The sequence below is a fragment of the Colletotrichum paranaense genome (genome assembly GCF_030867605.1).
Source record: "Colletotrichum paranaense strain IMI 384185 chromosome Unknown Scaffold_2.1, whole genome shotgun sequence".
Lineage (NCBI taxonomy): Eukaryota > Fungi > Ascomycota > Sordariomycetes > Glomerellales > Glomerellaceae > Colletotrichum > Colletotrichum paranaense.
In genome coordinates this window covers 1,487,487-1,501,243 of record NW_026848960.1, presented here as the reverse complement: position 1 = coordinate 1,501,243, position 13,757 = coordinate 1,487,487, and the positions used below count along the sequence as shown (strand labels likewise).

General features: G+C 53.3%; 3 protein-coding genes across 3 annotated transcripts; 1 reads left to right on the top strand and 2 right to left on the bottom strand.

Annotated features, from left to right (window-relative positions):
- Positions 1-2,801: 2,801 nt before the first annotated feature.
- CPAR01_02386 (uncharacterized protein) lies at positions 2,802-4,138 on the bottom strand (the record flags this gene model as incomplete). The annotated part of the gene is made up of 2 exons (XM_060486674.1): positions 2,802-3,048; positions 3,108-4,138. 2 exons carry the CDS (start codon positions 4,136-4,138, stop codon positions 2,802-2,804), a joined length of 1,278 nt encoding a protein of 425 aa, XP_060354002.1.
- A 6,106-nt stretch (positions 4,139-10,244) lies between these two features.
- On the top strand, positions 10,245-10,541 carry CPAR01_02385 (uncharacterized protein; the record flags this gene model as incomplete). The annotated part of the gene is made up of 1 exon (XM_060486673.1): positions 10,245-10,541. A coding segment is annotated over one exon (297 nt), but the record flags the coding sequence as incomplete, so codon positions are not given.
- Positions 10,542-11,922: 1,381 nt separating this feature from the next.
- Positions 11,923-13,728, bottom strand: CPAR01_02384 (uncharacterized protein; the record flags this gene model as incomplete). Its single annotated transcript, XM_060486672.1, has 3 exons — positions 11,923-12,047; positions 12,102-13,463; positions 13,548-13,728. The coding sequence occupies 3 exons, from the start codon at positions 13,726-13,728 to the stop codon at positions 11,923-11,925; spliced, it is 1,668 nt and encodes a 555-aa protein (XP_060354000.1).
- Positions 13,729-13,757: the final 29 nt, after the last annotated feature.

Below are 13,757 nucleotides of genomic sequence, written 5' to 3'. Positions count from 1 at the left end.
CTCGTCTTTCTTTCTTCGCCAATCAAAGCGAACCCCATCACGTAGGAAAGAAAAGGTTTACCACATGGGAATAGTCACACAGCACGCCGCCCTTCCCGACCAACCATGAGGCTCCCACGATTGAGCACCTGTTTCGAAACAAAAGAGGCCAGACGGAGATTTCTCTTCGTCTTCTGTTGCATTTCGGAGTCACCTGTCAAATGTCGCGTCGTCCAGGCACTCTGGTTGCTACCTACAGGGCAAACCCAGGCTTGCTAGGCTACTAGTTCTCTTTCGTCCGGGGTGGCCCTGCTCAAAATGACCGACTCCCGCCTTTTTTCTGCCCATCGGGCATCGGCTTTTGACCCTGTCAGGCTTGCTGTCTCCTCCTAAGTTCCTCCTCCTCTCTCCCCTTCGGCCCTGGTCGATTGGTCTCCCCTCCCCTGCCTCTGATCATCTTACCCCTGCCCATTCCATCATTCGCATCGGTTCGTAACCTTCGTCGCCCTGTCGAACCTAACTATCAAGAGGCCCCCTAGATTCCAGAGCAACTATTGTACCACCAGGTCCCAACTTTCTGCTATGGATACCTCTTTTCGTAAAACCTCTTTTGCCCCTGCTTTCCCACCAACCCTATTTCGTGATCCCGTCAATCATCCCGATTCGCGCGGGACGTAATCCTGATGACGGAAGCTTGCCTGTAAGAATGGGGGCATTTTTTTTTTTTTGGAAAAACGCAACTACGGTTGAACTAACCGCACACGCCGATGAACTAAGCCATAGACCAGTATCCGTAGTCTCTCTCTTTCTATCTAGCCCATAATGAACGTTTCCCCAAAACCCTGACGGCCTGAACCGCACCGTTTGCCCCTCTCCTCCCCGCTCGCTCCCGGCTCTCGACTCGCGTCCCGGATCGTCCACGAGCCCAGGTCATGATGGGGCAAACTTACGAGAGCCTGAATGGGCAAAAAGAGGCAGAAGGAGAGTTTTCGTCTGAGCCCTGGTCCTGAACTAGAGCATGGGATAAGATCATAAGAGAGGCTATCAAGCACGTTCGTCCCCATCGTGAACCCTAACCCCTACCTAGTTCTCTTAGATGTTCTTCCTTGGCGGATGGAGCAAGAAAAAAAAGCGGTGGTGCCTTGTAGTCTCGACTCTTGCAGCAGGAAAGAGAGGGAGAGGAAGAGGAACGACGCCAAAATCCGAGACAAGCATACCTTCGCTTTGGCCGTGCCTTGATCTTGGCCCCCTGGCCCTGTCTATTCCATCACCCGTCCACGGTTCCACCTTGACCACATACGCGTTTGGAAGTGGGGAATCTGAGTGACCCGGGCGGTGATCGTCAAGTTCACCTACCGAGACGAGAATGGGACGAGAGGGGACCTCAGCTGAAGGCTGTCCGTTGTCAGATTGATGATTGCAACGCTGTTACAATAGTTACGCGTTGACCACTACTACGGTCTCCCACAAGGCCAAGATGATCCTACGAGATCGGGTAGTATCGAGCCAAAATATCAGATATCACCTGCAGTAGGTATGCATACATCAAAGCAGTACCAAGATTCTGACGGGCAAAATCGTCTCCATTGAGTATAGACTGATTTACTTTTTTGGGAGATGCAAAGACGTAGCTGAAGGATGAGATTCCCCGACAAGTTAAATATGTCAAGTCTACGCCATGCAGATGAGATGTGATAGAAGTTCGGATGCCACCTATCCTGCGTCGCTCTGCTCTCGGACTTCAGCTTTCTTCGTATCATCAGTACGTAAGGTAGACTGTTAAGTGCCTGGATGTAGTGATCAAAGACCCGTACTAGGGGAAAATATCGGGTTTCTTTCATCTTTTGATCTTCGAACCTTGTTTTCTCTCACATTTCTTAGTAGTGACAATCTAAATCGTAGAAACAATGGTAATCTCTTTCGTATCCTCGCAAACCCAGTAGAATAGGGTACTTATTCAGTACAGAGTAATAGACCGACCACTCCTCCCCTCCCGTGTCCCCATTTTTCGCCGTTTAAACCCCCAAAAGTAAGACAAGTTGGCCTCCTTCCCGGTATCCCCTACTCCTAGTTTTCGCACCAGAGACAGGATCTTCCCCTTTGGTATCCTCCTTCCCCTCTTTCTCCCACTCCCGCCAATGTTTTTGATTGGTACTCATACGACTTCGTTTTTGAACGTCTTTTCAATCGTTAAGAATATATGTAAATCTTGTGAGTTTTTTGTGTGTAGGTTGTAGTGTGTGTGTGTGTGTGTGTGAGTTGATATTTCTCCGCGGCAATCGTAAAAATGCATGTAAAGTCGTTGCGCAGGGACGGTTGGTGGGATGTGTTGACAACCTCCGATGGGAATTCCAAGCGTCTCTCTCTGATAAGCAAAAACATCCTCCCCAGTTTGACCCATACAGTATAGAAACAAGTAAGGTAGAAATAACACAAAGTGACAAAATACACCCAGACGGTTTGCCAAATATACGCCTAAGAAAAAAGGTAATTTTTCGTGCAACAGAATTATTACAGGTTGGAAAGGCAAAAAAGATTTGTGTTTGTTGCAGCAACGTTGCAAGGATGAGCAACATGCAGAGAAGTGGCGTTCGCATCCTCATTGGGGATCCTGGGAATTGTCTTGGAAATGAAGAGAAGCAGCCTATCCCCTTGGGAAATCCCGACTTGGCGTTTCTTGCTGCCCCTCTTTCTCGGCCGGAGTGGCTCTCGAGTTCCCAGTGGCCCCCAGGAAACGTCCCGTAACACCCCGGTTCGAAGTGTCTCACTCCAGCAGCAAAGCAGTAGAGATAGAGTAAGAAACTTTGATGTTTCTCTCTCTCTCAGTTCTTGTTGCTGCCGCTACTGCTGGGGCTTGAGCTGGTGCCCGTCTTGACGCGCTTGCGGCTCTTGCTCTGCAGGCACATCTCGTCGTAGAGCTTGGCGGCCTTTTCGTTGTATGGCGTCCTGCTGCTCTTGCCCTGCTTGTGAAGAAGGAGATGGGAGACAAAGTTGTCGCGGCGCTCCTTGAACACGTGGTTGCAATTTGTTGCAGGGCACGTGTAGAGCTCAACCTCCTTTTCATGGGTACTAAAACACGTGTTAGTGGCGTTGTAATTGTGAGTTTGGGCGATGAAGTAGATACTTACGCCTTGAAGTGTCGCTTGAGATGCTCCTTTCTCTTGAAAGTCTTGGTGCAGTCGGGATATGTGCAACGCTCCCGTCTAGGCGCCACGTGACGGACCTTCATTGAGCCGCACTCGAGGACGGAGCCATCCTGGTTGACCTGGATGGACCTCAGTTGCCGCAGTGCCTCCATATCGTTCTGGTTCTTCTGGAGTGCGAGAGTCTTGCGCTGGACCTCGGCGAAGAGCTTGCGCCTGGGGTCCTGGCGGTGGTGGTATGCGGCCGCTGAGGGGGGAGTGAGGCGGGGGATAGGGGAGTCTGTGGTCTCGCGCTTGACAGCGCTGCTGTTGCCGCCGTGCATGGCCTGAAGAGGCGACGTTGAGGGCGTAGCCTCATTGCCGAACATCATGATGGGGCTCTCGCTGCTGCAGGACCAGATGTGAGCGTTGCTGGGTGTGGAGCTCGGGAGGCCGCGGTGGGGAGTCGGCATCACGAAGGGTGATGAGCTCAACTCCGGGTGGAGAGAGTATTGCTCAGCATGGTGGTGGTGATGTTGTTGGTGCTGGTGTTGCTGCTGGTGAGGGTGAGGCGAGGACATGCCGGGCATGCAGTGGGAGTTGAGGGTAACGTGAAGCATTGTGTTGTAGTCGAGATGGTCCATGCCGTAGCCTGCACTCTGCCTCCTTGAGGGTGTGACATGTGTTGAGGCATACTGCATGGGCATCTGGATCTTGACCTCGTCGGGCTTGGGGAAGTAACCCTTGTGATCTTGTGATGGGGCATGGTCGAAGGTGAAGGAGCTGTGGGAGGAGAAGGAAGCGTCGAAGTCAATGCTGGACTGGCTGTGATCGTGAGGTGTTGAGCGGCCAGAGCGAGGAGTGAAGGGGCCGTTGGGGTCGTAGACAGAGGAGGCGGCAGAGAAGCTTGGTGTTGTAGTCCCGCAGCTCATGGAACCGTCAAAGCTAAAGCTGGTCTCGGGGCCACCAAAGGTCTCCATGATTCCCTCAATGGAGTGGTCCTGCTCCTGTTGCCAGAGGTGCGAGTGCGACATCATTGTGTGAGAGTGTGTGTATGTTATTGATTGTTGTTGCTTACTCGCTGTTGTTCGAGAGAGGGGGTGAATTCGTTTCTGAAGAGGGAGCGAGTTGTCCGGTTAAAAGTAAGATGAAGAATGATGGGATAATGGAAGCGTTCCACAGACGAGCAGTCGAGGCAGTATTATATCGTGGGACGGAGAGGGACGGAGATGAAGATGACGCCCCTAAAGAGTGATGGACAGGTATATTCTCACAAAATGGGGAAATAGTGTCATCAATACACCAACTGGGAGAGACAGAGAGCCCCAGATAGGAATGTATCGAGGTCTGAGTACGTGATAGTGGAGGTGGAGTGGAGCGTGGGAGGGAGAGCTGCGAAGAGCCAGCCGGGGGGTGTAGGTGTGGGAAGAATGGGCGTGGAGTTTGAAGACGTGATGGTGGTGGTGGTGGGGGAGGAGAGGAGGGCAGAGACACACAGAGAGGGCTCTAATCTCCTTCGCGGGATCCACCAATCTATGGACGAGAGGATGGTGAGGGTCTAGAGCAGAAGAGCGTTTCTTGCGGCGGGAAGAAGAGGGTCCAGTCCAGTTCAGTCCAGTATGTTTCGTCGTCCCTGAGAAACAATGAGACGATCGCCCGGTCCATGAACGCAGACCCACGTACATATAGGTTTTAGATCAATGGATTAGCTGGACCAGGTACGGTACACTGGGCGGCTTAAGCTGTTGATCAAAAGACAAGCTCGAGCCAGTTGCTCTCTTGTTCGCCTATGATTCTTGATTCCGGCATGGCAGGCGAGAGACAGAGAGACAGAGAGAGATAGAAAGACAGGCTCAGGGCTATGCCTGTCTGCATGGGTTCTGAGTTGAGAAAGCAAAGAGTCCAAATCTGGAGCAACTGGCAGGGTACACAGCCGAGTCCAAGTTTGGGGCTGCTGGGATACGGATACATCATGATCAAACTACCCATTCGTCAAGCCCAGACAACCAAAATCCTACTCTATCTTAGGTTGCAGTTTGTGTGGATTACCCTTGTCTTTGGGGGGGGTTCGTAGTGATCGAGTCAACTTTGACCGGGGTTGACCACGGCCGAGGAACTGCTGCCAGGCAGCTGGAGACTCGGAGAACCGACCGGGGGACACACTCGACGAAGAAGAAAGAGTACCTGCATGAACCGCTTCTGCTTGTTCAAGGATCGCGGGTTGGTGAAGGGTGAGGATGATGGACGACAAGGGGGGTAGGGTGGATGGTTCACAATCCACACGCTCTTGAATCTTGGTTCGGAGACATGGCTCTATCGTCCTCTGTATCCATCTCTAGATTTGGACGTCCGAGCATTGCAAGACAACCGGTAGACTTCCACTGGTGAGGTCGGAAAGAAGCAGGGAGGCCGGAAGGGCCCCATTGTCAGACGTGAGAGCAAGAACGCGTCTCCAGTTTTCCTCCTACTAGCTGGCTAGCTATCAAAGGTACATGACACCGCGGGCCAGAAACAGCCCATGGCGAGCGGGACAGACAGTTGCAGTGGTAGTGGTGGTGGTGGTGGTGGTGGTGGTGGGGTTCAACAGAGGACAGAGAAAGCGTATGTCTGTGAGATACCGGTAGCCTTGGGCGGAGGGGAAGGGGAGACTGGGATGAACGGGAGGCCGCGAGAGAGTGTGTGTGAGAGTGGGGACGCCCAGACGTAGTTGGCTGCCGTATATGTCTCTCAGCATCTGGCTTTATGTTTGAATGTGTGTAACCTTGGGGAATGGAGACGTGCCTGTCAAGGAATGGAAGAAGTGATAACTTGATACGTACGACACTCACTGGCCGAGAATTTGGCCAGCTGTGGTGTGAGACATCAGGCACAGGCCTCCCCTCTGCCCCCCTGATGCAAGCTCTTCTGCCTTTGGGCAATAATCGGCTCTCTTCCTCTTCCTCTCTCTCTCTCTCTCTTTCGCTGACGATGGAGTATGTATGATGCAGTTGAGACACAGTGCAGAAAATGTGAAAAGTGACAAGGGCCTGAAGAGCAGGCCGCAGGACGCGAAGGAAGAAGAGAGAGGCAAGAAAAGCAAAACCTAGCAGTCCGGCGCTGTGGACCCCGGTCAAATCCGCATGCCATCTTGACACGGAGCTCGCACAGTGAGGTGGAAGAAGATTTTTCTGACGTAAGGTATGCATGCACATTTTCACTTGGTACGGCATGGCTAGTTGGTCTCAACTTCTTTTCCTACTACTCTCTCTCTCACTGTTATGATGGATAATAGTGGTGGGTGAGTGAGTGAGGAAAAGAGGCGCTGAAACAGGGACGATGCAGATGAGAGATGTGCAAAAAGCAAAGATGAAGCGATTCTGAAGGAGACGGTCTCCAAGCCAGAGGGGACTAGAACTGCGAGAGGACCAAAACAAGTAAGAATGACCGGAATGTTGTGTGAGAAAGAAGCGCACCAAGGCAGAAAGCCATTGGCAAGAGATAGACGGCAAGCTTGCAAGAAAAAAGGTTGAGAAGGGAGAAGGCGGGAAAAAATGATGGAGCGACGGAAAGTTATCGTCCGACTCGGGTCGCTTGAGTCAGGGACGCACCGTAAGTTAACGACGGGCTGAATATTGGGCGATGTGAGATTTGATAGCGTTTCTTTCGGTGTTGGTGTTGCTACCTCTCTCACTCACTCTCTCTCTCACTGTGAGCAAGGTAGTGTGAGTGAGATGAGAGAGAAGGATGGAGGGTGATTGAATTGGCGAATGGGTGGGAGTATGGCAGAAACACACACACACACACCTGAAGACCCTGGACACGGCAAAAACGGGCAGAACATGGGCCTGCCGCTTCTCCACCAACCAGATCGGCCAATTAGCAAGACTCATCGACCAGATGCCTGCCGTTGATCCCTCATCTCATTGGCTCCCAGCTCATGTGAGAAGCCTTTGATGTTGTGTGAGAGTGCTTATGTCATCTAATCTCATCTCATCTCATCCACCCTTTCACTCACGCCCTCCCCTCACTCATTGAGTCGACGAGTCCCATGTCTTCTCTCCCCCCATTCAAAAGCCTCGACACAATGGGAACACGACGAGGATCCTGGACAGCCCTTCCCAGAAAGCCACCAACAAGGGCTGCGATCAAGGCACGCAGGCATGCTTGAAAGGTAAAGCGGGGATAGATTCAGACACCATTGACCATCCATGTTTAGACCCTCAAAGATCCTTGACAAGGGCAGGGCGGCTCATCAGTAAACCATCCACACCCACCCACACACACACACCCCTCTCCATCATCATATTCATCGTCACCATATTCTCTCTCTCTCTTTTGCTAGGTATGTACGGCTATGTCTCTTTCTCTCCGCCAGGACCCATGTCGACCATCATTCTCATCTTGCCCACGCCCTAATAGGCCCGGCGAGGTGCTCTACGCCTCTACGCCACCCCTCTCTAGCCTACCAACAAGTTAGAACTCCCGTCTGTGGTGGCTCGCTGGCTCGCCGCCTGGGGCTGGCTGTGCCGCTGTCTACTATGTCTAGACGTCCTTCAATCTTTCAGTCTGGGCTGGTCCCCGGCACTGCTGCACGCTTGCTGCAAGTCCTCCGATTCCTGGGACGAGCTATAACCTGTCGGCCAACCTTAGTCTCCGATGCTTTGGGAGGCTTTTTCTTGCGCCCTCTCCGGTCCTACGTTAGGCCCGGGAAACAGGACGGACGCCAGACTGATACAGACTGGTTCGAGAGGGCAGAGAACGCGAAATAGAGTCAGACGAGAAGGACCCTTTCAAAACATTTGGTCCAATGTTGACCAGCCACAGCCAAAGGGAAGGGCAAGGCAAACTATCAGAAACTGCTAGCGTCGTCGGCATCTGATCCAGCGTTAGCAAAGTAAAAAAAAAAAAACACACACACACTCGCGTCTAAACAACACGCGCTACTTGGTGCGCCGCCGTCCAAAGGGATCCCCGCTGAACAGCCTCGCGCGCGCCCCCAATCCCCAGTCGTCCAACTCAGGCACCCGAGAATCCGTGCGTCTGCCGTCTCGTCCGTGTGTCTCTTTTGTCGGTCGTCGAAATCCATTGTGGATAGGTATCCGTAGTGGTCTCCATATCGAGTGGTGTGCCTGGCCAGTTCCAGCAGCCGGCGAGGAAGTGGATGATGGGAGGATGGAGGATGGGCAAATCCCCTCTCTTCGCAACCCAGCACCGCATCGCATATGCTAGATGGTGAATATCCCGTATGGATATCGCCAAGCAAAGAGAATCTGTCACTATTAACCCACTTTGGCTCTCTGCATCCCCCCTGTCGAGCTGCAGTCAGTTCGCCCACATCCGTGATCGACGTCAAGCTGCCGGACCCGAGACTGTCGCTCAGGTGGACAGGGTTGCCCATGTCCCGCTTCCTCCCCCCCATATGCCATGGTTATCGTACGCATTTCCCCTTCTCACCTCTTTCTCGCTCTCGCCTCTGTCTCTTTCGGATTTCCCATCCCGCACCGATCGCCATCACGGCTCACGAGCGGCCCCGAGCTTCCTGTACTGCTGTCAAATACCTGGCAGATCACCCGGCCTGGTGGGGAAGCGGGCATGGGGGGAGACGCGAAAGCCCTGGCCAAGATGGCACCGGGCAAGGCAGACGTGGAGAAAGAGGACGATCCGCACTCGCTATCTCACTCCAAGATAGGAACCATTGTGAATAGGACGGACCAGAATGGGATCCCTTCACTGCCCCTCCTCCATCAAATATCACCGAAGTCATGACGGGAAAGCTGGAGGCGTGCGTGTTTGTCGTGCTTGTACCTGGCGTCGTCGTTGTCGGCTTGTGCTTGGCTCCCTGTCCTCGTCAAGGTTGTCCCCCCCGTTCACCCACCGTTCCCGCCCAGCCTCTCACACAGATCCAATCCAATCACTCAATCCAGGTTAAAGCTTATACGACCTTAATTCGGACGAACTCTTTCCCACCACCACTACCACATGGCCGCTCTTTGTTCAATCCCGCACGGAACCGTTTCTCGCTCCCATCGGATTTTGGCCAAAGGGCTTGGTCCAACGGTCGACGATCATCATCACGACAACGACGCCGTCAGTGCGAATCGTCCGATTTTGACAACTTATTTCTGGGACAAAGCGCACAAAAGATGTTTCCTCCCATACAACGACAACCGTTCAGCCCGTGACTATCCCCATAATACCAGTCAGTACGTCTAGCTCGATTCGTCCCATCGACATATCTGTGCAGTACCCGTACGCTTGTATTAGTCTCCCCCGCGGCTCTTAGTCGGCTACACAACAATAAGCCGTCTTCCTTGAAGTCCCTAGCTCCAGGTGTCTCCAGGTGCCACCGGCATCCTCTTCTTGTTGTTCCAAATTCCATGATTCAAAAACCCCATCCGCGCCTCCGACGTTAGTGGCCCATGTTTCGTGTCCCTTGAACAGAGGCGGCAGCCAAGGGAAAAAAGGGCAGTCTAGCAACCTTCGGCCGTTAGTCCACCACCACCACGACCGTACAAGAGAGTCTAGAGAAGGAGGGGAGGGAAGAAGTGATACAGGACTACCGGTTCAAACGAATTGACTTTCCACAAGGTCTATCTGTCTGTCTCTTTGCGGCTTTCGCCGCTCCGCAGTCTGACTCTCCTCTTTTTTGCCCTTCTCATAGTCTCGTAGACACTGTCGAGTTCCCACAACGCGTGTCAAACGAGACCTGTCTTTTTTTGGCGTTGGCCTTGCAAGAGAAGTCTTGTGTGAGGCTTCAAGAACTCCATCCACACACACAGAATCACATTCACGCAGCAAAATTTTCGTTACTTTTCTTGATCCTCAGCACACGCGAGAGGAATGCTCACGTTGGCCCCCTTTTTCCTTTTTGTGTGTAAGAAAACGCCCGCCCCCCAATCATGACGCGTGGGAGGTCTCTCCCATTGTGTTTCCAACGTGAGGTAGATAGAGAGAGAGGAAGACAAGTAAGAGAAGTTTTTGCCTTGCCACGACTTCTCATGAGGAACGCAACAACTCTCGCGCGAGCGACGCAGGCTTTTGGAGGGGTCTCACCATCGTGGCCCGCGTAACCCGCGTTCCTGGCCGGAGCTGGGCCGTCGGTCTCGCTCGACCACCCTCTTTCCTATCTGTCCCTCTCTTTCTCTCGCTCTCTAGCATTCTAGCTCTATCTTCTCCGTGACTACCGTATCAAGTCCCTCTTGCCCTGGACCCCTCTTTTTTTTGCCCACATCCGCCCGCCGCCGCCGCGTCGTCTGGTTCGGATTGAACCCCGTTAGCCTGGACTCAAAATCGATCTCTGTACTACCACAAGGCACTTGCGATTCAGATGCTACACTAGAGTCCCATCATTGCTTGCCCTTGGCCCCTCACTCTCTCACACACTCAATGGACTGTTGCCCACATCGTTTGCCCACATCTTCGGCCCCCCTTGAGCATTCGGTCCAGACAAGGTCAGTGTAAGTAAGTTCGGCGAAGTGCCCATCCCGCCAACTTGGGACGAGCAGATGACAATGTTCCGAGGATTTTTGTGACCTGTCACTTTTCTCAAAGTGCCATATGCAGCAGGCCAAATTCCTGATATCAACATCGAGGACACGCTAGACCCGCTTAGACCGTAGCATCATCTGCTGAATGTCTCTCCTCGGGCCTCTCGAGTGGCCCCAATATTGGTGATCCTTGCAGAGTCAGTTTGCCCCTGGCAGATGGGCTGATTCTACAGAGGCCCTCCCCGAAGACCCATCTCTCCCACTCTCGCCGCGAATCTCTCGCGCTTTTCTCGCTCGGTGTGTGTGTGTGAGTCTATGTGGATGTCTCTTGCCCCTGGCGTCCATTGTAGAAAAGAGGTTATGGGCAAATAGCTCGTCCACCATACCCGGCGTTAGGAGATCAAGGGGGAGGATGTTCTTCGCGATTGCGCCCTCTTCTGCAGCTATCCGGAAGGAGAGGGGAAACTCTGGGGATGAAACCATTACCTTGGACCGTTCCAATTGAGGGGTTTTCGGACGCTCTTCCGTGGTTTCTGCAAGCTATTGGCAAGCTTCGTCTGATGTCCCATCGTGTCCGAAGAGAAAGTCGTTCCACTTCGTGCCTTTTGGAAAGGCTCACCAGCTCCCTAGTTTACATATGCTACTGCAGTCAGGCCACACACGAAAAGCCTCTTTCGCCTCTTTTTTGCTCGCTGAACAAGACCTGCTAGAATGCGCCCTTCGAACCCCTCTGGAATTCCCAATCGAGCCAGAAGCTTCCAAGACAATCGCCCCTGACGAGCTGGCTAGAGCCTTTGGGGGACTTACACGAGCTTCAGGAATGCCATTGTCGTGGACCAGGCGGGCGAAGGTTCCACTTCGTTCGTTACGCGTGAGAGCGGTTCCTGGCTCCCGTTGCTTCCGCGGGGTGAGCTTTGCTCTTCCAGCCCGCCGTCGCGATTCTGCTGAATGTCTGCCGGCTTACTGTCCATCTTCCCCGAGGTATCTGATGGATCCTCTCGTTCCCACCGGACCAAGAGTAGAGTTCGACTAGGACGACGGGTGCCCTCGAGTACCTACTGATTGTTCGTCGTTTCGCCTCCGGACTTTGTCGGGGATCCCGCATTGCCGGCAGTTGTCCACCTCCGTCCCTCATCCGCGGGTTCGGCCTAGTGAACACTGGTTCATCCTCCACGGTGGCTAGAGCAAAGTTCTCGTTCCCAATACTGTCAGCTCATCCGGGTAGCGTATATGATATTCTAGTTTGGCGTAGGTCAGCGCAGGGCAGAATACGATGGATCACCAGAGAAAATTCAGCAGAGGGGCTCGGTCCAGAATTGCAGCGAAGCATAATCGGCGAAAAAAAGGCCTGAAGTTTATTCCACTGCCTCCTCGTTCTGGGCCATGATCTCGTTGTCCATGTCTTCCAACACTCCCTGCATCTCCTCCTCGGTAGCCTCCAAGCCATCGGAGCTCATGAGTTTCGTGTCCTTCTCCTCAGCTAGGGCATGGTCAGCTATTATCATGTATTATGTGGGACATGGTTTGGACTTACTCCTGGCCTCAACCAGCAAGTTCTCCTGAACCTCGACGTTTGTCAAGACTGAGTTGTCCCCAATGACACAGCGCTTGCCAAGAATGCATCTCGTAAGCTTGCAGTTCTTGCCCACCACGGCGCCTTCCATCAGTAGGCACTGTGACAGCTTGGCACCCTCGTTGAGCTGGCAGCCGGCTCCGACAACGGACTCCTTAATGGCCACCTTCTCTTCCACTGTGACGTTCTCTCCGACCAAGCTGTCGGCCTTGGTGATTGTCGTTCGGCCCTTGACGCCCTCAGGGTACGCCACCTTTTTGGCGTGTGCGAAGGGGGATGCTGCCTCGCTACCAGTCTCTTCCACTGAGGGAACCTTAGCAAGTTGTAGTGATACGTTCAGGAGTAATTGAGCTGTGTCTACACGGCGTATCATGGGTGCGTCGGCTCCAGATGGATGTACGTATGCGATAATCGGTGGTACGTTGAGCGAAGCTCCCTGAGGATTTGTGCCGTCAAAGTCTTTACCATCGAGAGCATTATCGTCAATGCCTCTGCTGGGTCGCAGCTCTTCAGGGTCTTCGTCTTGGGGCGACGAGGCGCTCTCCTGCAGTGAATCATCGTCGTCGCTGTCGTCTGCCTCTTCCTTACGCAGAACCTCGTCCAGTTGAAGCTTTTCCGCAAGACCCGTCTGCCAGGTTGCCTTGGCCCACCAGCCAATGATATCTTCGCCGATGTTTTCCAAACGATTATTCTTGTCAATAAAGTCCATGATCCATCTTGGTAGAATGTACAAATGCGCGTCTCTGTGGGTCGTGAGCATCTTCAGCCGAGGATGGCTGCGCAGGAGACCATGACGGACAGCGAAGCCTCTCCGTGTCTCCATGAGATCCTTCAGCGAGTCTGTGGGTATGGACGTCACCAGATTGGAGAGGTTAGGGAGTAAAGATCCTTTAGGGGGCGCAACGGGGGAGGGAGTCGACGGTGTTACTGCGATGAAGTCCGTCTCTTCTCCTTTGACCGGAGTTGCCGTCTTCGTCTCGTACCAAACGCCCAAGCCGCCGCTGAAGGGGCTCTGTCTGCTTCCTGAATACTTTGGCGCGCTCAGCAAGTCTGACATGCTTGCGCCCTTGACCATCCATGCCTGCAGCAGCTTCTCGCCGGCGACCTCGCAAATGAGATCGCAGGGAAGAACGACAAAATCGGACTTGACGAGTTCCTTGACCTCAGGCAGGCGGAGGATCTCAGCCGTACCTGTGGTTTGGTCCAATTCCTTGGGAGCAAGGATGTCTGGTCTCGGCAGGGGAAGTGCTGTCAAGTGAGGGTTGGTGTTCAGGGCAGTGGTCATTGCTGCTTCTGCAGATGCCGGACATATGAGAGTAATGTCTACAGTAGTCAGCCTCATAATTTCCATGACTAATGGCTACGGTGAGAGCTCATGATGAGCCCAGCAACGAATGAAGCACCTACTTGTGACGCCCATACGATAGCAGAAATCGATGGGATACCAGACCATGGGCCGATTAGCAATGGGCAAGAGCGCTTTGGGGTTCTCATCGGGATTCGAAGTGAAGGTCGGGAACGAGGATCCCGGGCCGCAAAGGACCAAGGCTTGAAGCCCTGGTGAGGGCATCGACACAGCGTGGGGCATCTCGAAGTGATTTGGCGGGGTATCTCGAT